General features: G+C 36.8%; 1 protein-coding gene across 13 annotated transcripts in view; it reads left to right on the top strand.

The window, feature by feature from the left end:
- The window catches only part of ATP13A3 (ATPase 13A3), a 92,376-nt gene that overhangs the window by 29,261 nt on the left and 36,320 nt on the right, over positions 1-26,795 (top strand). For 12 of the 13 annotated variants that reach the window (XR_008523357.2, XR_008523358.2, XM_063722589.1 and 9 more), the window contains 14 exons: positions 3,975-4,072; positions 5,382-5,555; positions 6,242-6,424; positions 6,670-6,740; positions 9,021-9,101; positions 10,219-10,288; positions 11,792-11,926; positions 12,406-12,478; positions 15,918-16,049; positions 17,570-17,749; positions 18,199-18,356; positions 19,088-19,276; positions 21,406-21,467; positions 24,748-24,898. Coding sequence is in view for 11 of the 13 variants with exons in the window: in XM_063722589.1 (XP_063578659.1) it covers positions 4,022-4,072; positions 5,382-5,555; positions 6,242-6,424; positions 6,670-6,740; positions 9,021-9,101; positions 10,219-10,288; positions 11,792-11,926; positions 12,406-12,478; positions 15,918-16,049; positions 17,570-17,749; positions 18,199-18,356; positions 19,088-19,276; positions 21,406-21,467; positions 24,748-24,898 (1,710 nt within the window). In the remaining 2 variants the exon portion in view is untranslated. The remainder of the gene's footprint in view (positions 1-3,974; positions 4,073-5,381; positions 5,556-6,241; positions 6,425-6,669; positions 6,741-9,020; positions 9,102-10,218; positions 10,289-11,791; positions 11,927-12,405; positions 12,479-15,917; positions 16,050-17,569; positions 17,750-18,198; positions 18,357-19,087; positions 19,277-21,405; positions 21,468-24,747; positions 24,899-26,795) is intronic. The other variant, XM_054550986.2, reaches the window with a different exon arrangement.

The following is a 26,795-nucleotide window of genomic DNA, read 5'->3' as shown; positions in this document are numbered from 1 at the left end:
TTTGCTATTCTTTCTCTACTTTTCTTAAGGTGGAAGCTGAGGTCATGACTTTTCTTCTCTCAGATACTGGAATTTAGTGCTATAAATTTTTTTCTAAGTACTGTTTTAGTGGCATCTTACACATTTCAATATATCATTTTTATTCAGTTCAGAATACTTTGTATTTTCCACTTTGACGACTTTGACCCATTGGTGTTTTAAAAGTTTATAATTTTTTTTTTCTTTTTTTGAGATGGAGCCTCATTGTGTTGCCTAGGCTGGAGTGCAGTGGTGTGATCTTGGCTCACTGCAGCTTCTGCCTCTGAGATTCAAGCGATTCTCCTGCCTCACACTCCTGAGTAGCTGGGACTACAGGCATGCACCACCACGCCTGGCTAATGGTTTTTTTTTTTTTTTTGTATTTTTAGTTGAGATGGGGTTTCACCATGTTGGCCAGGCTGGTCTCGAACTTTTGGCCTCAGGTGATCTGCCCACCCCAGCCTCCCAAAGAGCTGGGATTATGGACGTGAGCCTGCACCTAGATTTATTTACTTGAAAACAGTTGTATTATTTCAGGTCTTATGTTTAGGCTTTGTTAGGCGGTACCAGAGCAGTTTTTGTTTGAGGCAAATTTTATCCCACTAACTAAAGCAAAAACCTGAATACCCTTCCTGATTCCTTGTGGCTAATGGGGTTTTCCACTGTGGTTGGTAAAAATGGGTACAATTCCCAGCCTTTTGTGAGCCCTGGTGGTTTAATCCCCTTAATCATTTTGGGTGGTTCTTTCCCTGGCCTTCGGTAGTTTCTTCACACACAAGTGCTGAGCGGTACACAGCTGAAGGCTTGAGGGAGTCCCTCTTGCAGGTCAGTCGTGTTCTTAGTGGGTCAGACTCTCTTCTGGTGATCTGACCAGCAAACCTCATTGCTTTGGTGCTTCCCCAGACTTCCGGTTTCATCTCCCAAACTCAGGGAAACTGCTGGGCTCCCTCTGAGTTCCCTGTCCTCCCTTTTTTTGTGACCTGTAAAGTGTTTTCCGTCAGTAAACTGGGACAGTTGTAGGGCTTACCTAATTTGTTTTTTTAATCTCTCAATTATCAGTTTTCTTCATTGCCTGATGTCCGATTCCTTGAAAACCATTATGTATTTTGTTGTTGCTTTAGGGCAGAATGGCAAATATGATCCCTTTTGTCTCAACTTGGTTAGAAGCAGAAGTCTCCATATGAGAATGTGAAGTAATCCTTCCCTGAGGAAGCATATTTTAGGTGGTGGTGATTGGAAATGGAGATCAGAATTGGTTATCAAAAATGACCCCATGGGGTGTGGTGGCTCATTCCTGCAGTCTCAGCATTTTGGGAGGCTGAGGTGGAAGGATTGCCTGAGCCCAGGAGTTCTAAACCAGCCTGGGCAACACAGTGAGACCCCGTCTGTATTTAAAGAAAACTAACCAACCCAAACCAAAACAGACCCCGGTGACTACTGAGTGATGACTACAAGATTCATTTTTGAGCCCTTAAGGAAGAATCACAGGCTAAAGGTTAAGAACCGCAGACTAGTATTCTTTAGCAGGGACAGTGTCAGAGCAAAAGGTCTTTAGTTTACCCTTTGATAGTAGGCCTGTACGGTATTACTACTTTACACATTCAGGTGATGATAGACGATAGCTGATCTTCTCTACAGGGAAAGAGGTTGGGCTTATTCTCACCATAGTCTATAGTAGCAGGCACAGCCCTTGAGAATAACTGCCACCCAAAAGTGTTTTGATTTTATGGAGCATTATTATGGTGGAATAACTCTGGTAATATGCTCTAGGACCATTACACTGTGCTAGGTGGAGAAGATCTTGTTACCATGCCCAAAAGGTTTTGTATGGTCATACAGCTTGTTTAGAGGAAGTCAGACCCGATAGTGTGTAAGGTTTCTCCTTTTCCACAATGGCAGTGAGTTCAGTATCTTACTGGTTATTTATTTTTGTACCAATGTTTATGTATTCACATATTTGATAAGAATGTCATAGTTAGGAGTGAAATTATTAAAACAACGTAAGTAACTGTACAGACAGACCCCTCTCTTTTTTGAGATGGAGTCTTTCTCTGTCACCCAGCCTGGAGTGCAGTGAGGTGATCTTAGCTTACTACAACCTCCGCCTCCTGGGTTCAAGCAATTCTCTCGCCTCAGCCTCCTGAGTAGCTGGGATTACAGGCACCCGCCATCATGCCCGGCTAATTTTTGTATTTTTGTAAAGATGGGGTTTTTCACCATGTTAGCCAGGCTGGTCTTGAACTCCTGACCTCAGGTGATCTGCCTGCCTTGGCCTCCCAGAGCGCTAGGATTACAGGCGTGAGCCACCACACTCAGCAGATAGACCCCTCTTATTGGTTGCTTTGTGATAGAACATCAAGAAGTTTCAACAATCTTTATGTATGGGGTTACTTTAAAATTCTGCATTTGGTTTTTACTTGGCTGTTAATTTGTATCATCTTAAAATAAATAGGGATTGTTACTTAGTGCACATTTTTTAAATCAGGTCATTTATTCAGTAAGCATTTTTGAGTGCCTACTGTGTGTCAAGCCCGCTGTGCACTGGGTAGATGAGTAGAGGTATGGGATCTGAAACGAAGGCAGTAGTAGTCCCACTGTGAGATCAGCCTCATCTAAAGCAGTGGTTATCAAACTCAGGGGGCTGAAACCCATTTACCTTCTTGAAAATTTTTGTGGATGCTAAAGAGCTTTTATTTATGTGGACTATAGCTATTGATACCATATATGAATTAAAACTGGTATTTTAAATATTTATTTAAAAAATAAAATTATATTTTAGGTAACATTTTTGGAAGATATTTTCTAAAAAAACAAAAAGTTAGAAAACTGGCATCGTTTTACAGCTTGCAAATTTCTTTAATGTGTAGCTGAATGTTTAATATTTGAAATACAAAAAAAAAAAAAGAAAAATATGTCAGTGGGCTCAATGAATTTTTTCCTTGGACAAGTTTTGTAGGTAGTCAGAAACAATCAGAAGGTTGCCCAGTGGACTTGGAATCGAATGCTGGAGTCAGCTCAGTGCTCTCCAGTAGAAGTAAACCTGCTATAGCGATTGACTCTTGGCCAGGGATTGCCATTTATGTAATTGGTGCTTAGTAAATATTTATTGGATGATTAATAATCTCTGAGAAGTTTTTGGGTTGGTTTCACTGCTAGTGCCATAGCTCTTTACTATGCCACAGTGAATAAATTTGAGTTGTGTGAAGTACTTTTAGCTCAAGATGGTTAAACTAGACTACTTCTGAATCTGTGGAATGAAAAAGGAAGACTCTGTTAGTAGTTCCTCTCAATATAAATTGTCCTGTATCACAGTAGTTGCTAGTCTAAATGAATTAATGAAATATACCATGTTTTGTGGTAGTTTTCAAGCACTGGTATCCCATTGAAAATGTCATTAGAACCAGCTAGCACTTTAGAAACTACTTAAGTGTCATCTAAAGTTTGATACATCCCATGAGCAAGTGATGAATACATCACTGCTTTGAAAGAATTCAAATTTAAACAAAATCTTATTAAATATTAAAAGAACACTTTGATGGTATAAAACAGCAGTCCCCAGCCTTTTTGGCACCAGGGACTGGTTTCATGGAAGACAATTACGGGTGGGGAGGGATGGTTTCGGGATGAAACGGTTCCGTCTCAGATCATCAGGCATTAGATTCTCATAGGAGCACGCACCCTAGATCCCTTGCACAGGCAGTTCACAGTAGAGTTTGTGCTCCTGTGAGAACTCCTGTGAGAATCTAATGCCTCTGTTGATCTGATGGGAGGTAGAGCTGGGGCAGTAATGCTTGCTTGCCTGTCGCTCACCTCCTACTGTGTGGCCCCTGTTCCTAACAGGTCCATGACCCAGGGGTTGGGGACCCCTTGTATAATAGACAGTTGATAGAATGAAGTTATATCGTCTACTAAGATATAAAATAATTCACTAACATTTGTTCCCTTTCTTCCCTTAGTGATCTTCCATTGTTTTGAAACACAAGACCTTTAGACCACTGTAGGTATGGACAAGGAAGAAAGGAAGATCATCAATCAGGGTCAAGAAGATGAAATGGTAACCAGCTGTTCTAATTTACTTGTGAAGTATGAAGACTTTATCTCTGCAATTTATTATTTTAGGGACTAGAAAAAGGCACTTAACAACAGTGGCAGCAGCAGCTAACTCAATGGGCTTCTTTCTTCATCCTGTGCTTTTGAATTGGGATTGTGTAATATGTCTATTAGTTGCTTTTAGTATAATTCTTTTTTTACTTGTGGTCTGTTAAAACTTAGAAGAAGTATGTTTTTGCATTTGGTGATTTAAGAGGTAACATTGGCTAATATAATCCTAAATAAAAGATTTAAATACAATCCCAAATAAAGATTTCTAATTTTGACTTACAAAAATTTTCTAAAATCAGCTTAATAAAAAAAGCCAACTTCAACTTCTCTACTTTTTGTTGGGGGGAGCCAGAAAGATGTCAGGTAAACTATAAGATGCCCTGTTAAATGTAAAAGTCACATAATCAAGGGAGAAATTTTTAGTATAAATATGTCCAAATGTTGCATGGGACAGACAAAAAGATTATTATTTATTTGAAATTTAAATTTAAGTGGGCCTCCTGCATTTTCATTTATTAAATCTGGCAACACTTGTTGGGGGGCTAACCTGAAACTATGAGACAGTTTGTCAGTAGATGAAATTGATTAGTCGCAGTGGTATTGGGACAATTAGTAAATCATTTGGGAAATAGATGAAAATCTATTCATCCAAATGTACTGTGATACTCTCGATTATATTGTGCAACAGAAATAACATGTTAGTGGGAAACTAGTGAAATCCTAAAACTGAGTTTAGTTAATAGTAATACGGCAGTGTAAATCTATTGATTCTTAACAAATGTACCAAGAAATGTTAACATTAGGGGAAACTGCACAAATGACATACAGGAACTTCATGATATTTTTGCAACTTTTCTATAAATCTAAAATTTATGTCAAAATAAAATGTTTATTTAAAAAAAAAGCCCACCTCATAACAAAATAAATTCAAAAAGAATTAAAAAGATATGTAAAAATGAAATTGCAAACATTCTAGGGAAGTGTACTAAATATGAATTTACTATATCAGTGGGAAAGAACGTATTAGGCATAAATTAAATATAAAATCAAAGTGTAAATACCAACAAATTTACTTAAAATATAACTGACTGTAAACTGGTCAGAAACAAAATTTAAAGGTAAATTATGGATTGGAAAATATTTACAGTTTATGTGACAAGACAATAATACCTATCTGGAAAACAAAGAACTTTGGAATGTGTTTATCTGCCATATCATTTTATCATTTGATAATTAATCATGTGATCGCTGTGTCCATGCAGGAGATTTATGGTTACAATTTGAGTCGCTGGAAGCTTGCCATAGTTTCTTTAGGAGTGATTTGCTCTGGTGGGTTTCTTCTCCTCCTCCTCTATTGGATGCCTGAGTGGCGAGTGAAAGCGACCTGTGTCAGAGCTGCAATTAAAGACTGTGAAGTAGTGCTGCTGAGGACTACTGTAAGTTTATGTGTTTACTTGTAGCTGATTATTTAAGGAGTAAAACAATGTCTTTGTGTATACTTTATTCAAAATAATAGATGAAGGGAACATTGCTGCCTGGATAAAATGAGGAATGCTAATTCTAGTATTTCTAGAGGATTTGTGTTTGAATTGACTATTATTATAGCGATTAGAGTTTAAAGGAATCTTAAAGATGATCAGATTCACCCCCTTCCTTTCATATCTGTTATTGCCCCGAGAGATTAGATACTTGTCTGTTAAGGTACTGGTCCATTAGGACTGTAGTCCAGATCTCGGTCACTAGGCCAGCTGCCTGTCTGCTGTGTGATGCTGATGCATCTCAGCCTTTTTTCTTTTTTAAAAACCCTAATTGGAAGCATTTTATAAGAGGTTTTAATATTTAGTCTAAATATATAGGCTAATTAAGGAATTACTTATGATATTTTATGAAGTATTGATGTGCTTATCGGTAAAATATGTCATAAAAACCATGAGCAATTGAAAGCACCTTATGTTTGAATTTAAGCATCCTCATGAAATGGTTTAATATTTAGTGAGTAGGCGTGATGTTTCCTCAATTAGAGATGAGGAAATAATGTCTCGTAAAGAATGGAAAATAAATGAAAATATAGGCAGTTTTATATAAAATTGACTCCTTACCGTTATCCCTTTCTCTCTTTAAGGATGAATTCAAAATGTGGTTTTGTGCAAAAATTCGCGTTCTTTCTTTGGAAACTTACCCAGTTTCAAGTCCAAAATCTATGTCTAATAAGCTTTCAAATGGCCATGCAGTTTGTTTAATTGAGAATCCCACTGAGGAAAATAGGCACAGGATCAGTAAATATTCACAGACTGAATCACAACAGGTATTGTGATCTTAATGTCAAAGTTTCTTTAAAAATCAGAATTGTTACATTTTATGCTATCATGTATATTCTATAATTTTGTGTTTGCAGTTAATGCTTGAGATAAATTTACATGCATATAAAATATTACATATTACTATATATAATGCTATATATAATCCTATATATAGCTATTAATAGAAGTAACATTACATATCACAAGTGATGATATGCTTTTTGGTATAACGTTTATTTGTGTTCCACAGATTCGTTATTTCACCCACCATAGTGTAAAATATTTCTGGAATGATACCATTCACAATTTTGATTTCTTAAAGTAAGTATTTTCCTTTTGTTTGGATTATATTTTGAATATCCTGAAAACGTTCTAGGTAGAAAAGAGTCCATTCGAGTATTCATAAAATTGCTGAGGTTTTATTTCATAATTTCTATTCACGTATTAATTAACAACTCCCTGTTGCTGTTTGAAGGCTCATTAGCCATTTTAAAATAAGTCCCACCGCAGCTTGCACCATGGCAGAGTTTACATGAAACTTAGAATCAGTATGATGCCAAAGTCTACTGAGTCTGAGTTCTTACCTGTTTCACCTCAAAATAATTTTGAGTATACCTCAAAGCCTGTATCTTAACTTAGAGTATCTGAATCATTACCTATTAGTTTACTGACACTTAAAGCCTGTGGTACTTGAGGAGTAGAGTAATAGGCAAATAGAAATTTAATTTTACTATGTAGATAAAGAATGGGGCAAGCTGTAGTAATTCCTTTATTTTTAATCGAGGATTTAAGTTATATAAGTACACATTAAGATTCTATTTTTATTGCTCTTAAAATAATTGTTATAAATACTCATTAATATCGTTGCTTTAGAGTGCCAAAGGAATTCTTAATTTTAGCGGTAAAAAGAAAATCATGTTATGAACATTGAAAATATTCATACCTGTAGGTTTCTATTGGAAGTAAAAAATAAAATATTCCTGCTTGGATTTTTTACTCAGATACACGGGCATGGGCATGTTTACATGCCTAGTTCTAAAAACCATTCCTGATTAAGAACTATTGCCTTAAAGAAAATCAGGCCGGGTGCGGTGTCTCATGCCTGTAATTCTAGCACTTTAAGAGGCCAAGGCGGGCGGATCACCTCAGGTGAGGAGTTCAAGACCAGCCTGGCCAACACGGTGAAACCCCGTCCCTACTAAAAATACAAAAAAAATGAGCTGGGCCTGGTGACGGATGGCTATAATCCCTAATACTCAGGAGGTTGAGGCAGGAGAATCGCTCAAACCCAGGGGGCTGGAGGTTGCAGTGAGCTGATATCACGCCACTCTGCTCCAGCCTGGGCAAAAGAGCGAAACTGTGTGTCATAAAAACAAAGAAAATTGCCAATGGGCTGTCATTTTGTTTAAAAAAAATTTTTTTTGTGTTTTTTTTTTGACTTGGCACTGGCCCCTGCTGCCTTCTGGAGAAGTCATCAAATTCAGTGGGAAGAAATGTCAAACATATTTACTGTGTGTCTTCTGCTAGCCATAGAAACTTAAAAATTTAAACTTACTCCATTGATTGAAGTGAATTATGAAGCTTAGCTTTCCTATGTGGAAAATGTGGAAAAGGATTGGAATTAAGTATATGTAAGACTCTTTGCTTTAGAGTTTTATAGCTGGTATCTCAGTTAAAATAAGCATAATTAAGGCGGGGGGGTGGTGGCTCACGCCTGTGATCCCAGCACTTTGGGAGGCCAAGGTGGGCGGATCACCTGAGGTCAAGAGATTGAGACCATTCTGGCCAACATGGTGAAACCCCTTCTCTACTAAAATTACAAAAATTAGCTGGGCATGGTGGTGTGTGCCTGTACTCCTAACTACTCAGGAGGCTGAGGCAGGAGAATCGCTTGAACCCAGGAGGTGGAGGTTGCAGTGAGCGGAGATTGCGCCACTGCACTCCAGCCTGGCGACAGAGCAAGACTCCATCTCAAAAAAAAAAAAAAAAAAGCATAATTAAGATATTTTGGGAAAAAGTAGATGTGTGTGTTGAATCCCACTTGGAATTATTACAGATTTTAGGAATTGTCTGTGACTCATAAATTCTGCACTTCAAACCAGGTATGCATTAGGGAAGGGTTTGGATTGATGCTTTTATAGAGATGGAAGAAAATGAATAGAAATTCTTAATTTGACTCTAAAATTGAAAAGGAGAAACTATGTAACTAAAAAGTAAAATGTTTTCATCTTTGGTTTAGAATTCTCAAGTTGTACTTTATCTTAAAATTTTAAAGTTTAATTTTAGTTATTACAGCTTTGGCACAGTCTTAAGGATAATTATATTATTATGTAAATTTGAGTATTTAGAGCCATCTCATCTATCCTGCAATAAATATATTGAATAGCTTCGAAGTTGGGTTTGAGACTTAGATTTGTCATTGTTTATCTTAAGAATTTGAGATTTAAAAATTCTCATTTGTTATCTCAATTTTTGTTAAGGGTTTCTAAGCATTTGTAAGGAAGTCACACCTTTATAAAATCAGGCATATAGAAAAATGAGGCGTTAAGAAATTTGGATATTTTAAACTTTGTTTAAAGTAAAAACTTTGGATTTATTTAGGGGACTGGATGAAGGTGTTTCTTGTACGTCAATTTATGAAAAGCATAGTGCAGGACTGACAAAGGGGATGCATGCCTACAGGTAATTTTTATCCAACTAAAGTTAGATCTTCTCAAAATTCCTAAAAGCAGTAGTATACATAGTCAACCCTTTACCATATAGTTGTACATATTAACAGATACTTAAATATTACAGACATAGTAGTTGAGAATTTATTGATGTTTTATTTGGGTAAGATTGTCTCAGTTTAAGAATTATAAAAATGTGCAAGCTGATATTTTGAAGTTGGTATCCCTGAAATTTTACCATATTCCATCAGTTCCCAGGTGCACATTTTTCCACCTTTTAACATCTCTGAGATTGGGATGTGTCATAGAGTTGGTGAAGTGTCATTCTTGATAGCATTTTTATCTTTCTTGATCATATAATAATGGTATGCCTTATAATTGATAGCACCTTAGATTTTCTGAAATACAAGCATGAGTTCAAATTCACCGTAATGAAAGATTGTAAATTGGGAGACATAATCTTCTTCATTGTGTTATTCCTTGTTAAATCATAAAAATACACCAGTGTATTGCATATGTTAAAGATAAATGCCACTTTGAAATTCAAGAAGAAATTTTCTTATAGTTCTGTAACATGTTCTTTCAAAGGGATAGAACATAAAATTCACTTAATTTAGCCTTACACTTCATAAAAGTCTAGAATTACTCTATCATATAGAAAATACTATTGTAACATAAGGAATTAAGTGGAAACATTTAAACTTTAAAAGCATTTTCTTTTAAAGTCAAATGTACAATGTTTTGAACTAAACACTGGTAGTGCAATATTAAAAAAAATAAGGTCCCTCAAATTTATTTGGTTTCTTGCAAAAAATAATTGTAATTCAAAATTGTTAAGATCTAGTGTGTTCAAGGATGCAAAAGAGAACCTTTTGCTCACATGGTATTATAGACTAGTGGGAAAGATACTTGTCACACATAAAGATGTGAGACAAAATGAAGTTAAGTGCTACCAGTATAGGTATCTTCGTTTTAAATTCTGTAGGTAGAGAGTTTGAATTATAGAAGACAGGTGTTTGGAGACATGAATAAGAACAGTCTGTGGTTTAAGCCTTACCTAATACAATGCCTTTCGTAAATTATGCTATTATGATATAATGTAATACTATTAATGTATTTTCCTGTTATAGAAAACTGCTTTATGGAGTAAATGAAATTGCTGTAAAAGTGCCTTCTGTTTTTAAGCTTCTAATTAAAGAGGTAAGACTATTGATTGTATATAACTTAACAGTCATGATCAATGGATGTGTCAATTTGGAATGATTCGTGATTAAAATATTCTTGGTTTTCTTTTTCCTAACCTCTTTTTGCATATTTTTACTTGGAAGGTAAAGACGGAAGACATTTACTCTGGTAGAGAAAGAATCTGGGGCATGTATTCTTAAAATTTTGTCTAGTTTTGCTTTTATTACCTGTTGAATGTCTAGCAGAGTTAGGCTCACCAATCTTCATTCTGGTTTTTGGCTAAAGCTCAAGAATTAGTTGTATTAGGTGAACACTTTTAGTAGTAGAAGTAAGATTGTTTTTCATCAGTTCCTGAGAGTGGCCATGTAATGTTGCTTATGAGCATAGCATAGTGTAGTGATTAGGAATTGGAAAGCCTGATTTGTAATGTAGTTCCATCAGTAACCAGCTCTGATCTTTAGTACATTCTCTCTGTTGCTTCTTTACCTATAAACTTGGAATAAGTTTTTTCCAATTATCTCATTTGGTTTTGAGGTAAAATGAGACTATATATGAAAGTGCTTTGAAAAGTACAGAAGCATCAATTTTAAGACATTGGGCGGGGGATGTTTAATGAAATTGATAAGATATCATGACATTTGGGTAGACGAAGTTCATTGCCAAGGTCTCCCTTTATCTCTTTTTCATTCAGGATTTAATACTTAGTTATCATCTTAGAGAAAGCAAAGTAACATAACCCATTAACTCATATTTGTCTTTCCTTTGGCCTCCAGTTAACTTTTGATATATAAGTAAATTTGTGTTTTGAGTTTATAGTAAGCAAACATTTGTTCAGTTTCATTAAAAGTTTTGTATTCTATTAGCCCAGAGCACAGTAATTGGAAATAAATGTACTTTATTGCCAAAGCAGATTGCAGAACGGCTAAAATCATACACTTACTAGCCTTTTCTAGCTGAGTCTATATTTGGATGGTATGAATCTAAATGGATGCCAATAATTTAAATTAACCTTATTTAGCCAAATTCTAGTAGTTTAGTGATAATAAGAGTATGATAGCATATTGCCCTACTTTTTTTTTTTTTTTTGAGACGGAGTCTCGCTCTGTCCCCCAGGCTGCAGTGGCGCGATCTCGGCTCACTGCAAGCTCTGCCTCCTGGGTTCAAGCCATTCTCCTGCCTCAGCCTCCTGAGTAGCTGGGACTACAGGCGCCCGCCACCATGTCCAGCTAATTTTTTTGTATTTTTTAGTAGAGACAGGATTTCACCATGTTAGCCAGGATGTTTTGATCTCCTGACCTCATGATCCGCCCGCCTTGGCCTCCCAAAGTGCTGGGATTACAGGTGTGAGCCACCGTGCCCAGCCTGCCCTGCTTTTTAGGGAAGTACATTTTGCCGTAGAATACTATGGAGCTTATCTTGTACATATTTGTATCTTTTTGGTTGTCAAATGAAAAGGTGGACAATCTGTATGGTCATTAATACCTCATTCAGTTTGACTTTAAAATCTTGTTTTTTTAGGTTCTCAACCCATTTTACATTTTCCAGCTGTTCAGTGTTATACTGTGGAGCACTGATGAATACTATTACTATGCTCTAGCTATTGTGGTTATGTCCATAGTATCAATTGTAAGCTCACTATATTCCATTAGAAAGGTAAGTTCAAATTTATTATGGGTTTCACAACTGTATTTGTATTTTGTAGTAACATCTAAAGTGTATAGAATAGTACTCAGCACAAAGTAAATTCTCAGTGCAGTCATTATTTTAGTTGCATGACTATATGCTCCTTCTTACCTCCCTTTTTTGTTTGTTTTGTGGGTTGGGAGGTTGGGGATGGCAGGTGCTTTTTAGAGTCAAGACTCTACCACTTGACTGTCTAGAGACCATAGGGATCTGTAGTTGCTGATCACAGACTGGAATACTGGAAGGTACTGTTTTCAGGGCTATCCTGTTAAAGTGCTTCTTGTTTTGTCTTGAACTAAAACAATGAATAATCTGAATTTCTGACTCGACATTTTATAAAGATGGAGTGATATGCATTTATTGAATTAACTTATTTTTTAGTACTCTGGCTTTTTTCTTGAGGAGTGAGTTCATATTGGCTAGTTTCTAACTTCTTTTTCCTCTTTCAGCAATATGTTATGTTGCATGACATGGTGGCAACTCATAGTACCGTAAGAGTTTCAGTTTGTAGAGTAAATGAAGGTAAGTAATTGAAGTGAATGTTGGAAGAATAAATCAAAAAAGATACCTGTTAGGCATAATGTGTGAAGTAAGCCCAAAGTATAATACATATACATTCTTTGATTGATTGAGTCAGTGTCTCTGTCACTTAGGCTGGAGTGCAAAGGCACAATCTCAGCTTACTGCAGCCTTGACCTCCCGGACTCAAGTAATCCTCCCACTTCAGGCTCCCGAGTAGCTGGGATTACAGGTGCATGCCACCATGCCCAGCTAATTTTTTTTTTTTTTTTTTTTTTTTTTGGTGAGACAGGGTTTTTGCCATGTTGCCCAGTCTGGTCTCAGACTTCTGGGCTGAAGTGATCTGCCCACCCTGGCCTCCCAGAGTGTTGGGATTACAGGTTTGAGCCACTGCACTCTGCACCTGGCCTTTTTTTTTTTTTTTTTTTTTTTTTTAAAGTCAATGTGGTGTCACTGTTGCCCAGGCCTGAGTGCAGTGGCTCAACTTACCCACCTGTCTCAGCCTCCCAAGTAGGTGGGACTACAGGCTTGTGCCACCATTCCTGGCTAATTTTTTTTTTTTTTTTTTTGAAGAGACGAGGTCTCACTGTGTTGCCCATGCTAGTCTTGAATTCCTGGGCTCAAGAGATCCTCCTGCCTCAGTCTCCCACAGTCTTGAGATTACAGGCTTGAGCCACTCTGCCTCGCACATACATTCATTTTTTTAAGAACTAAAAGTATACATTTCAGTTCCTGAGTTTGTATCAAATTCATTTATTTATATAAAATTGTATTTTTCTTCTATGTAACAGGCAGTATGCTAGGCTCGGGATTCAGTGTAGAGATAACAGTAGTAACAGTAACAATACAGTGTGACAAATGCTATGATAAGGAGAAGTCAGCCAACTTATATATTAGGGGGAGCTCATTTACTGTAGTTATCAGGGATGACTTCTTTGATTAAGTGCTTTTAAGTGGTGACTATTTGAATTAGCCAAATAAGAGGTAGGTGAGAAGTTGATAAGGGGAGGCTGAGAGAAGGAGAGAAGAGGGTTCTAAATACCCAAAGACCTAGAAATTAGAGATTGTGTGGACATTATAAGAACTGAAAGAAGAAATTTAGTATGACAAATACAGCAACTATAAATGATGGATAGCTCTCTGAAGCATGTTAGGGATTTGGGCTCAGTCCAAAAGACAGTGGAAAGCCATTGAAGGATATTATTGTTAATTTATTTTATTTTATTTTATTTTTTCGATAGAGTCTCCCTCCCAGGCTGGAGTGCAGTGGCAATCTTGGCTCACTGCAACCTCCGCCTCCCAGGTTCAAGGAATTCTTGTGCCTCAGCCTCCTGAGTAGCCGGGATTACAGGCATGTGGCACCACGCCCAGCCAGTTTTTTGTATTTTTAGTAGAAACAGGGTGTTACCATGTTGGCCAGGCTGGTCTCTAACTCCTGATCTGAAGTGATCCACCCGCCTCGGCCTTCCAAAGTGCTGGGATTACAGGCGTACGCACCATCACACCCAGCTAATTTTTGTGTTTTTAGTGGAAACGGTGTCAACCTTGTTGGCGGGGCTGGTCTGGTACTTTCAAGTGATCTGCCCGCCTTGGCCTCCCAGAGTGCTGGGATTACAGACGTGAGCCACCATGCGTAGCCACCATTGAAGGGTTTTAAGCAGAGGAGTGATAAAATACTTGCCCTTTGGAAAAAAATCATGCTGGCGTCCACATTCGGACTGGTTTAGAGGAGAGTAATACTGAAGGCATGCCCCCCCGAATCAAGGTAGCGATTGTGGAGATGAAAAGAAATGAGTTCGAAAGATACTTAAATGTGACCGTTGAACAGGATTTAACTCATTGGATATGAGGCCATGGAGCGGTGTCTGGCTAGGTGGATGGATGTTGGTGCTATTTAGTTAAATAGGAAACTCTGGAAGAGAAGCAGGCTTGCAAGAAGGGTAATGTTTTGGACATGTAACTTGTCTGGCAAGATATGTTGAAGAGGTAAAGGAGGCAGCACAGCATCATGGGCCTTGGAGGCAGAAGCCGCTTTGATTTACTCAGAACACCAAATCAGTCTCCATTTTTTTGACTCAGACTAATCCAAGAGATTGCTTCTTTCCCTATGCTTCCTGGCCACTTGCTACTCTAGCTGGGAAGATCTGCCTCCCTTAGCTGAAGTCTAAGATGTGTAGCTTATCGATGCCTCTCCTCTTCTTGTTCTGCTGTTGCTGAAGATAATGGGGATGCCAGGGCAGACATACCATTCAACTTGAATCTTCCTTACCCACTTTGTATAGTCTTACATATCATTGATACCTTGTTTTCTAGTACGCCTAAAAGGAGTAGAACTTCAAGTGGTATTTAAAAGCTTTAAGAAAAGTCAAATTTTTACTTTTTTCTTCCCATCTGAAGAATGGATTTATTTTCTTTTTAAAGAAATCCAAATTTTTAAAAGAAGGGATCTTATTTTTAAAATGAAGATCGATAATATCTACTATGTACTAAATGTCATTCTTTAAAAGTTGTTCCCTCATAATTTAGTAAATTACTTCCTTTTTTAAAAAAGAGGAAAGAAAGAGTGTTTGTCTTACAGGCTAACATCACAAACAGTAGGTTTCTTCTCATCCATCTCCATTTATAAACTAGTGTGACTGTCTTCTGAGCACAGTATTAAACCTGGGCAGGGAGAGAGAGGGTGTTAGAGAATGAGAGGAAAAGAGAGAGAATACCTACATATAAGGGGACCCTAAAGAAAAGCCTTTCACCCTTCGGAAGATCTTTTCATTTTCATTTTTCTTTTTTTCAAACACCAACTTGTACCAGAGGGAAGATCTTTTTAAAAAAGTGTTTCACTAAAATTTGTAAGGAAATAATGAACTAGATAAAATATTACAGTGTTTAATTTATTTAATGAATTTACTCATATTTAAAATAATATCTAAAAAGAGTAATTTAGGAATATTGAGGCAATGAGACTTGAAGGTTATAAATAGTGGCAGTGAGAAAAGGAATATTATAGATACGCTGTTGAAAAGAAAATATGCTAAGTTTTCTAGTGCTTCCTTCTGTTTCCAAGGGATTATAGAAATCGGAGTTTGTTTGACCTGTTTCACAGGCATCTCCTTTGTGGACTCATTGTGTCTCTTCCTTAGGCTAATAGTCAACATTTATCATGGACGGTTATCATGAGTGTTGAAGCACATTTACTTGCTTCCTCAGAGGGTACTTGCATCACCTGTGCACAGTTGGTGTCCTAGCAGGAGACTAACTAGCCGACACACCATGCTTTGTTAGCCTAATAATCTTATTTGTAAAAACTTGCGATTTGTTGGATTTTTCTATTTTACCCCATTATAAACTTCTTATTGAGATCAGATGACTTCTGAATAGTATTTGCTGTATTTTTCCAAGGTAAAGAATATCTTTTTCAGATTTTTCTTTCTTTCTTTAATTTCAGAAATAGAAGAAATCTTTTCTACCGACCTTGTGCCAGGAGATGTCATGGTCATTCCATTAAATGGGACAATAATGCCTTGTGATGCTGTACTTATTAATGGTACCTGCATTGTAAATGAAAGCATGTTAACAGGTAAACTAAATGAGTAAATATCAACATGAGTTGTTCATGATATATCATGACTAAGTTACTGATTAAGCCTTTTCAAAATTAGGTATGTCATTTGTACCTTTACTCATGAATATGTTGGATATTGGAGATTTAAAATTCTGAGTAGACCGAATTCTGCATTATACTCAGCTGTAATATTAGATACTGTGCTATAGTGTTGGTCACATTTCTTGGCCTGACTCTGGCTACTCTTTGGACCTTAGGAAATGGTTTATGGTTAGGGAAGTGGAAAGGCGGCCTTTTCCCACAGAAAATGTGGCATACAGTGTTTGGTTCCCCATTTGATGTGTAAAAAGTGGGAATAAAGAAAGATTTTATATTTTTCTTGAACTGAGGAGATACAGGCTTTAAAATGACTTCCCTTTGGAAATTCACAATCTTGAGGTAGAGCTTGATTTTTTTTTTTTTTTTTTTTGAGACAGAGCCTTGTTCTGTCATCCAGGATGGAGAGCAGTGGTGCCATCTTGGCTCACTGCAGCCTCCGTCCCCAGGTTCAAGCAGTTCTTATGCCTCAGCCTCCTGAGTAGCTGGGACTACAGGTGTGTGCCACCATGCATGGCTAATTTTTGCATTTTTAGTAGAGACAGCTTTACTACGTTGGCCAGGCTGGTTGTGAACTCCTGTCCTCAAGTGATCCATCCACCTTGGCCTCCCAAAATGTTGGGATTACAGGCGTGAGCCACTGTGCCTGTCCAATATCTTATTTTAATCGTGTGAATTTTTTTTAATTGTCCTAGTCGATCTGGCTAGAAAATGATTTATATGTAATACATTTTGAAACTGTTAAGAGTCGTGTCTTAAAACACACAAACACATATCTCGTGTCTTAAAACACACAAACAAATACATATCTGACACACATGCCTTCTTTGAAGCAAGAAATGTGAATGCTACAGAGAATTAATTTTAAAAAGAATTCGGCTGTTTGTGGTTGTTTGAGAGAACCACCACATTACTCATTTTCACGTCCCTTTTTTGCCCAGCTGTCTTTTCTGTTCTCTGTGTGTGTGTGTGTGTGTGTGTATATATGTGTGTGTGTGTGTGTGTGTGTGTGTGTATGTAGGGGTGGATCAGGGTAGGCCCTCACATCTCTTGTACAGTGCTTTCCACTGTTACCATTAGTTCTCAGAGATAAGAAAACAGGTGCAGGGACTATAGCAACTACTTAATCTTTTTTGAAATTATTTGAAACTGAACAACGCAACTGTTTCTAAATATAAACAAATATTACCTTTGAGCCACAAATCACTTTCTGGAATTATTGTGGGAGATAATATTTGATACTTCTATGTGAGGAAATTGGTAGACAAGAAATTAAGCCATGTTATCCACATATACAACTCTTAGTGATTCTTGTAAACAGTATGGTAGCATTTAAAATATTTAACAATTTAATATTTTTTGGTGGTAGATATACTGATTCCTGTGCTTTCGTTTAATAATTTGTAAACTGTTTTTGTTGTTGTTGTTGTTTTTTCAAGGAGAAAGCGTTCCAGTGACAAAAACTAATTTGCCAAATCCTTCTGTGGATGTGAAAGGAATAGGAGATGAATTATATAATCCAGAAACACATAAACGACATACTTTGTTTTGTGGGACAACTGTTATTCAGACTCGTTTCTACACTGGAGAACTCGTCAAAGCCATAGTTGTTAGAACAGGTAGGAAACATCTTAATTAATCTCTTTTTGCATGTTTCAGCATATTTGATACCTACTAAATGTTTAGAAAGAGATTCTGGGCTGGGTGCAGTGGCTCACGCCTGTAATCCCAGCACTTTGGGAAGCCGAGGTGGGCAGATCATGAGGTCAGGAGATTGAGACCATCCTGGCTAACATGGTGAAACCCCGTCTCTACCAAAATTACAAAAAAATTAGCCGGGCCTGGTGGTGGGTGCCTGTAGTCCCAGCTACTCAGGAGGCTGAGGCAGGATAATGGCGTGATCCCGGGAGGTGGAGCTTGCAGTGAGTCGAGATCACACCACTGTACTCCAGCCTGGGTGACAGAGCGAGACTGTCTCAAAAAAACAAAAAGAGAGGGAGATTCTGTTTTGGGATATAATTCTCATTTTCTTATAAAAATATCAATAATTGTCTTCTTTTTTTGAAAGGATTTAGTACTTCCAAAGGACAGCTTGTTCGTTCCATATTGTATCCCAAACCAACTGATTTTAAACTCTACAGAGATGCCTACTTGTTTCTACTATGTCTAGTGGCAGTTGCTGGCATTGGGTTTATCTACACTATTATTAATAGCATTTTAAATGAGGTATGTATGTAGGACTCTTAATAGGGTTTGAACCTCAGTTATTTATCACATGCGGCTATTGAGGATTTGAAATGTGGCTAATGAGAATGAGGAACTAAAATTTTAAGCTAATTTAAATTAATTTAATGCTAACAAAGTCATGAGACTGGTAGCTATGATATTAGAAAGCCCAGCTATAGAATATTTCCATTGTAAAGGACACTTCTTTTGGGTGGCTCTGGTTTAAATGGTCTTTTACTTGGTCTTGTGACTTAAAAAAAAAAAAAAACAGAAAAAAAAAACCCCACATACTCACCAAAAGCTTTATTTTCTATTTTTTACCTCTGAGATGTAATATACAGTGTTAAAATGATTTTTGATTATTTAATTGAAGGCGCCGCTTGTCAGAAGTGGAGACTGGCACAGTAAGGTGTGTGCATGCTGAGTCAATATCTGATAAAGCTTGTTGACCGGCTTTGAAGTGTGTCATGTGTGAAGTATGTAGCGCCTTGAAAATGAGATAAGTTTCTTTTGAAAGTAGCTGTCATTCTATAATCCACTGAGCTTTTTTATTTTGCAGAAATATCTGAAGAAAAAAATTATATATGGTTAATAGATATGTATATACACACACATACATAAAATTGAAATATACAATTGAAAATGGCTTACAGATTTTCACTAAAGAAATACCCATATTAAATCAGTAAATAATACTGGGGGTTTGACATTTATTTTTGTGTTAATTGTAGGTACAAGTTGGGGTCATAATTATCGAGTCTCTTGATATTATCACAATTACTGTGCCCCCTGCACTTCCTGCTGCAATGACTGCTGGTATTGTGTATGCTCAGAGAAGACTGAAAAAAATCGGTATTTTCTGTATCAGTCCTCAAAGAATAAATATTTGTGGACAGCTCAATCTTGTTTGCTTTGACAAGGTTGGTTCAGTTTCATAGTTACTTTCAAAGGTTACTTTGTAGCATTTAAATATTTAGATCAATGTTTTTTTATTTTCTTTGTCAACAAATTTAGACACATTCTGTCATGTTCCTCTAATTTTCCTTTTCCTCCACTTATTTGGTATATGCATCATTTTTCTATACCATAAGTTCTCACTTAACATTACTGATAGGTTCTTGGAAACTGCAACTTTAAATGAAATGAAACCAGTTTTACCATAGGCTAATTGATACAAATGAGATTTAAGTTCCTGTGCCATATTTTGGTCACAAAAAATCACCAAACTTCTAAATAAGGATCTAAAACACTTCTGATATTAATCATTGAAATAAATATGAGCTATACATTCATTTAAGAAAGAAATAAAAACAAGGGAATTATTTACCCAGTTGTTTTATTTCAGGCTCATGGGTAGTGGGAGCCTATCTCAGCAACTGGCGGAACGAGGCAGGAACCAGCCCTAGACAGGACGCCATCGTTTCGCAGGGTGTACTCACACTCGCGCAGACTGGGACCATTCAAATGTGCTGGTTCACTTAACTTGCGTAGCTTTGAATGTGGGAGGAAACCGAAGTACCTGGAGTGAAACCCATGCAGACGGGGAGAGAACCTGCAAACTCCATGTAGATAGTGGTCGCGGCTGGGCCTCAGCTCTCCCCACCACTGGCCCCCATCATGCTATAAAAAAAGACGGACAAAACAATGGTATTTGAGGACATGCTGTATTTCTTATTTTCTCAATTTTTAATACTTTGGATATTGCTTATTTGCTCAAAGCTGCAGTTAACTCCAGAATTAGGCCTAGTAGTATTAACAGTAGTAGTAGTAAAGATTACGTGATCTTTAATTTTTTAGACAGTAATTCTTAGTTAACACAATAGGCTCCATACATATATATTTATTATGATTTTATTGCTTGTAAGTGTGTATGTTTAGTGTTTGCTGTATGATTTTATTGAATATGTTTCAGAATTATGAAGGTCACTGATTTTATGTGAAAATGACAAATTATGTACCTGTGTGAAGTATATCTTGCCTCTTAGAAAGGTTTCTCCTTTCCTGAGGTGGAATTTTCTTTAAAGTTTTCTGAGAATTAAACTTTGACCAAAAACCTTCTACCACACTTTTCTGGGTAACTGATGTGAGACGAATTTGATTTTTGTGCATTTCATTATTACAGAAAAAATGGGAAACATGTTCTGTTAGAAAAAAATATGTCACATACTGCCACGATTATTTCATATTTATCTGTTCAAGAAATTTCACTTATGCTTGTCTTTTTTGGAAACTTTCCTAAAATTTTTAAGACAAAAGTGGAGAAAAGATGCATGTATAATAAACACTCATTTACTCATTACCAAGCTTTATCAGTTATCAACACATTGTCAGTCTTATTTTATCTATCTGCTCATTTTGAAGGGGACAGCATCAGACATTATTTCACTCGTAACTACCTTAGTGTGTGTCTAGAGGATATTTAAAATATCACTATCACATTTAACAGAATTAGCAATTCTTTAGTTTTTCTAATATCCAGTTGAGATTTCCTCAAATCTCAAATTTTTACTAATCGATTTTTCAGTCAGAATCCAAATAGGGATTACATTGCTTACAATTAACATGTAACAATTGCCTTTACTTACACCTTATCTCCAATTATTTTGTTGAAGAAACCAGGTCATTTACCTTGTGGATTTGGCCAGTTGCTTCTTCCTGATGTACTTTAACCTGTTCCTCTTGGCTCTCCTTATACAGTAATCCTTCCTTCCTTTATAGGCATCCTTTATTGATTGATAAGATAGGTTAATTGGTGCATCCTTCCATTGATTTTTTTTTGATAGTATAAGCACATAAATATATACCCCTCTCTCCCCTTATGTAGAAGATTTGTGATCATTGTTTGCACCCCCTTTCCCACTTTAACCATATGTCCTGGAAGCCATTCTCTATCAGGGATCTCGCCTGTTTGTTTTTTTAACTCTGTAGAACTCCATTATGTTATATGTAGCATAGTTTCTAATGCTGTGTGGTTGTTTTTTATTTTTATTTTTGGGTTTTTTTGAGGCATTATCCATACTTTGTGCATGTGTGCTTTTTTGTTTTTTAGACTGGAACTCTAACTGAAGATGGTTTAGATCTTTGGGGGATTCAACGAGTGGAAAATGCACGGTAAATATTAGTTAGACTTGATAGTTTATTAGTTTATTTTTAATATTTTAACATGTGCCACATTCAAACATAAAGGAAGTAATAGACAACTGTGTACCTACACTAGGATTAAACTGTGGACATGTTGCCATATTTGCTTCAGATCTCTTCCTTTAGAATATTAAAATATCATAGAAGTTGCCAAAGTCCCACTCTATCCCTTCCCCAATTCCTACTGCCATTCTGAAATTATTTTTGCATATTTTATATTTTTTCTAAGTATAAATCTATAAATAAGTATCCATGAATGATATACTGTACATAGGTTTTGCTGCTTTTTTCCCCTCTCCAAACTTTGTTTTCAAGATTTATCCATGTTGATATGTGCAGATCTAGTTTATTAATTTTAACTGCTCTGTCTTATTCCATTGAATGATTAAACCTTGTCTGTTCTTCTACTAAGAGACAGTTCTGTTTTTTCTTCTTTTTTCTCTGCACTGTTGCAAATAGTGCTGCAATTAAAGTTCTTACACACAAGTCCTTGTAGGCATGTGGCTGAGTTTCAGTAAGCTAGATCCCTATAAATGGAAAGGCTGGGCCATAGCATGGGCACAGCTTCAGCTTACTTATGCTTTCTCTCTCAGTGGATAAAGATCTTTTTACTCCACATTCTTGCCAAACTTAATATTGTCAGACTTGTAATTTTTGCCAGATGGATGGATATGAGTATTACATTGTGGTTTTTACATTCTTCTCATTTCTTATAAAATTGAGCATCTTTTCACATTTTGGAGGGAGGGTCATTTAGCATTCTTCTGTGTATTGTGTGTTTATATCCTCATTTTTCTGTTGTGAAGTCTATCTTATTCATTTGTTAGAGGTCTTTTTTATATTCTGGATAGTAATCTTTTTCAATATTGTGTATTGAAAATTATCCTATTAGTCTCTGGCTCATCTCTTTACTTTTGTTTCTGTTGCTTTTTGAAGCTCAGAAGTTTTACTCCTGTAGTTTTGTTTATGTCTTCCCCACTCCCCCCGTCAAAAGTCTGCTAAATTTTGGTGTATAAGCTTGGGAGACAGTATTGTTTGGCCAGTGTAATTTCAAGAGTTGTTGTGTCTTGGAAAATAGTATGTCACATTGTGACCTTTCTTATCCCTAGTAATGCATGTTGCCTTAAATTCTCTTTTGTCTTATAATTATATAGCTCTATACCAGCTTTCTTTTGCCTGATGTTTGCCTAGTGTTTGTTTTGCCACTTGTTTACTTTTCCGTCTTTCTGTGCCATGATGTGCACATTTATTCAGGTATATTAGAAATTATTTCTACCATTGCTCCCCCAATTTACATACACATTTTCACATTCTCATTTTTTCTCTCATTTTCTCAGTTTATGCATCCCAATCTTATACTGCTTGTTCTTACATTATCAATATTTATACTTAAAGTTCATGGGTGTCAATACTGCCTTTTAACCAGTCCCCTGCCCCCCAAAACAAACCTATGGTCTGTAAGATACTTTTGGTTATTCTCCTCCCTTCCTATATGTATTTGTTGCATAATATTTTCTGATTATGATTTTGGTCTTATACAATCTGCATGCTTAGATTTACCTAGGTGTACAAATACCTTAACCATTGCATCTTGTGTAAATTGCCATCTTCTGTAACTACATTCATTTGCTTTGTTTCACTGTCACTCTTTTTTTTTTTTTTTAAGTGAAAGCAGATTTATTAAGAAAGTAAAGGAATAAAGAATGGTTCCTCCATAGGCAGAGCAGCCCACTGTCACTTGGGTGATAGTGTAACTATACAGATTTCTAGGTTTGACACTTGTGTTCTCTCAATACTATATGAAGCTGTTATTTCATTTCTCTTACTGCCTTTTGTTAATTGGTACTGATAAATCTTAGTCTCTTTAGTAATCTTTTTTCTCTCTGGTTGCTTGAAGAATATTTCTTCACCCTTAATTTCTGCGGATTCACTGTGATCTTTTTATTTGTGTGTACAGGGTTCATGATGCTTCTTGATTTCCTGCTTTCATGTTTTTCATAACTTCTGGAAAATTTTCAGGCGTTTTTTCACTTCCATTATGGCCTTTTCCTTGTGTTTTGTTTTCTCTCCTTCTGGGAATCCTAACCGTGTGTTGGACAACACGTGGTTTACTTGGTTCTTTCCAAGTCTGCTCCTACCCCTACTCTCGCATCTACAGTGTCTTACTCTTTCTATGTCTAATTTTAAAATGCCCTTTTTGCATTCTTTCAGATTTGCCATTCTGTTATCTTAAACTTACGAGAGTCTTTATTTTTTCATTTTAAACATAGGAATGGGTATGAGTGTCTCGCTATATTTCCCAGGCTGGTTTTGAACTCCTGGCCTCAAATGATCCTCCTGCCTCAGCCTCCCAAAATGCTGGGATGACAGGCATCAGCCACTGCGCCTGGCCAAATTTATAGGATTCTAATTCTGTCTTTGTTATGTCTGTTGACACTCTTGGTGAATTGTTTGCTAGCGCATCTTTAAATTATGGACTCATTCTTAACAGAATTTTGTTTGAGCTCCCCTCTGGAGAAGTTCTGACTTTGCTTGGCTAAGAGCCCCAGTGATAATCAACGGTGTCATACAGGCTTTAACTGACCTCCTGTGTTTCAATCCTTGCTCTGCTACTTATGGGCAGTGTAACCTGGGACAAGTCACTTAACCACCCTGCTTCAGTTTTCTCATCTATAATGGGGGTAATAAAACACCTTTTCTATGGTGTGAGGATAATGGGCCAATAAATTTAAAGTTCTTAGAATAATGCCTGGTGCATAGTAAATATTATGCAGATATTAGCTATTTTCTTGGACTTTGGGTGAGGAAAAAGACAAGCTTATTCATAATTAATGCCTTTAGGTCTGTGGGTGAATTTTTTCTCATCTGCCCTTTTCCCAAGAGCGTGTAGCTCTTCAAGAGTACTGGCTTTCCTGAGTCAGAGGGATCATTTCAGTATCAGCTTCCCATTTTGCATGGGGCCAGACTTTGTTTCCTGTCCTTTTGTGGATATTAAATCCCAAGTTCTTAGTTTACTGAGATGGCCTCCTCCCTTCATCCCCCCAGCAGCCATAGCATCAGCTCAAGTTCACACCCTTCTGGTTTTCTTTTCCCTGTATTTCTGGCACTTGACAGTTTCTCTTTCTTAGGAGCTCAGATTGGGATTTAAAAGATTTTTTTTTTTTTTAATTACAAAACCAGAAAAGCCCTGTTAGAATATTATCTTGAATCTTAGAATTTATGAAACTAATTCAGTGTGTCTTCTGCTTAGATTTCTTTCACCAGAAGAAAATGTGTGCAATGAGATGTTGGTAAAATCCCAGTTTGTTGCTTGTATGGCTACTTGTCATTCACTTACAAAAATTGAAGGAGTGCTCTCTGGTGATCCACTTGATCTGAAAATGTTTGAGGCTATTGGATGGGTAAGTCAAATATTTTAAAATACAAATAACTTTAGGAAAATAATAGTTAAAAATTAAATTACCTCATACAAGGATTATTTCTGCTTTTTGTTTTAATGACAGTCTATCTTGTACCCTAAAAGGAGCTATGTAATTTCTAAAGCTACATCACTGGAGAAATATTTTAAAAATTGTGCAAAAGTAACTTTTAGTTAACCCATTTAGTACACCTTTAATAGAGGCTGACCAGCTCAGGCCCCTGCTTTGTGTTTAAGATAAACCAGGGGTCAGCAACTTGGTGGGGGGGGTAGAGCAGAGCCAGTAAGATGATCTCAACTGACACAATTTCTTGGCCACAGGCAAAGGAGTTCAAAGTCCTTTGTCTTCATTGCTCTTTTTTACCTGTCTTTTGTTTACTGTGTCCACACACATGCACATGTTTTTGTTTGTTTATAACTTCCTTCTATTTTTGCCATTGGGACTTTTTAATTTCTAAGTGCCTGCTTACGTTCTCTGGTTGTTACCATTTTACTGCATTCAGTTCTTCTTTTATAAATACAAAGTCAGTTCATTTTAGAGTTCCCTTCTGGCGTCTGAATTATTTATTTTCTCTGGGGTTATGGTCTCCTCTGGCCCCCACACCATGCCTGGTGTCTCTCCTTCATGCTTTTGGTTTTCATTGTACATGTGGATGGCACTTTTTTACTATAAAAATGAAGATCTGATTTGGTAATTCTGCATAGCTGCAGTGAGCTACTTAAAATTTTACCCTTGCCCATATGTATGTTAGTGTTTCTGATCGGGAAGGCTTGTTGGGGGATGAGGGATGGTGCTTGCTCTGTGTCTGGTGGGGTCTTATAAACAGGGGTTCTTAAAAGTTTCAAAGGAATAGTTTCAGAGTTAGCCTCTCTGTTGCTTTCCTCACCCATTCTCACCATGCTTGCACATGTGGAGCTCTGTACTCTGGAATCCTCACCCTCATGTTAGCAGCCTTTGCTCCTGTCAGACATTCAGTTTATGTCTCTGGAGGAGGACTCCCTAGTTTTTTGTTTGGCTTTCTTTAGCTCAGCTATTCTGGCTGATAAAATGTTCCTGCCTCACCTGATATCTTGTGTTTGTTCTGGGCTACTGTTTCGTTCCTGTTTGTATCCATCCATAGGTTTCAGTTTGCCCTTTGTTTCCATATTTGAAATCCCTTCCTTCAGGTTTGTTTTCTGTTTACATTTACAGGATCCTCCCTTCCCTCTTCTCTGCCTCCCCACCTCCCTCCCTCCCTACCCACATTTTGAAAGGGAGAGAGGGAGGGGGTGACGGGATAAGTGCTCCATCTGCCAACTACTGAAAGTCCATGGTAAACACTCTTGAAATTTAATTCTGAAAAGGAGGCCTCACTTCATTTATAGAGAGAATAACAAAAATGGGCTGATTTATCGTTCTTCTCTAAGCTTTTCTCCAACTGAATAGATTTTCAGTAGATTTAGTGTTCAGTGTTGGTGGATCTTCAAAGAAATTAAGAAAATTTGTATAATGGCATATTTCACTGGCCCTGAGTTGCTTTGATGCTTGATCCCACCAGAGCTTACTTATCAATGAAATGGTTTCACATAGCCAGTCACAACTGTGACTTGATGTGATTGGTGTCATGTGATACAAGATGCATCCCGGTTTTAGAGATGTTAAGATACGAAAAAAGGTGTCTTAGAATTGTACAAAATTGGCTAATTTTTCACAGTTCCCTATTATTTTCTCATTTATTGATCCCACTAGTTATAGTGTGTGTTTAATATAGGTTTTTCTTTGAATGTTTTTCACCAAAAAAGTTCTTTAAAGTATTAGCTTAACTAGAAGTATTCAAGCTGAGAAACTCTGAACTCATATCTTTGTGCTTTAGCCTGTTCTTGACCCAGCGGTTCTGCTA

Source organism: Pongo abelii, chromosome 2 (assembly GCF_028885655.2).
Source record: "Pongo abelii isolate AG06213 chromosome 2, NHGRI_mPonAbe1-v2.0_pri, whole genome shotgun sequence".
NCBI lineage: Eukaryota > Metazoa > Chordata > Mammalia > Primates > Hominidae > Pongo > Pongo abelii.
This window is presented reverse-complemented; position numbering and strand designations above follow the sequence as displayed.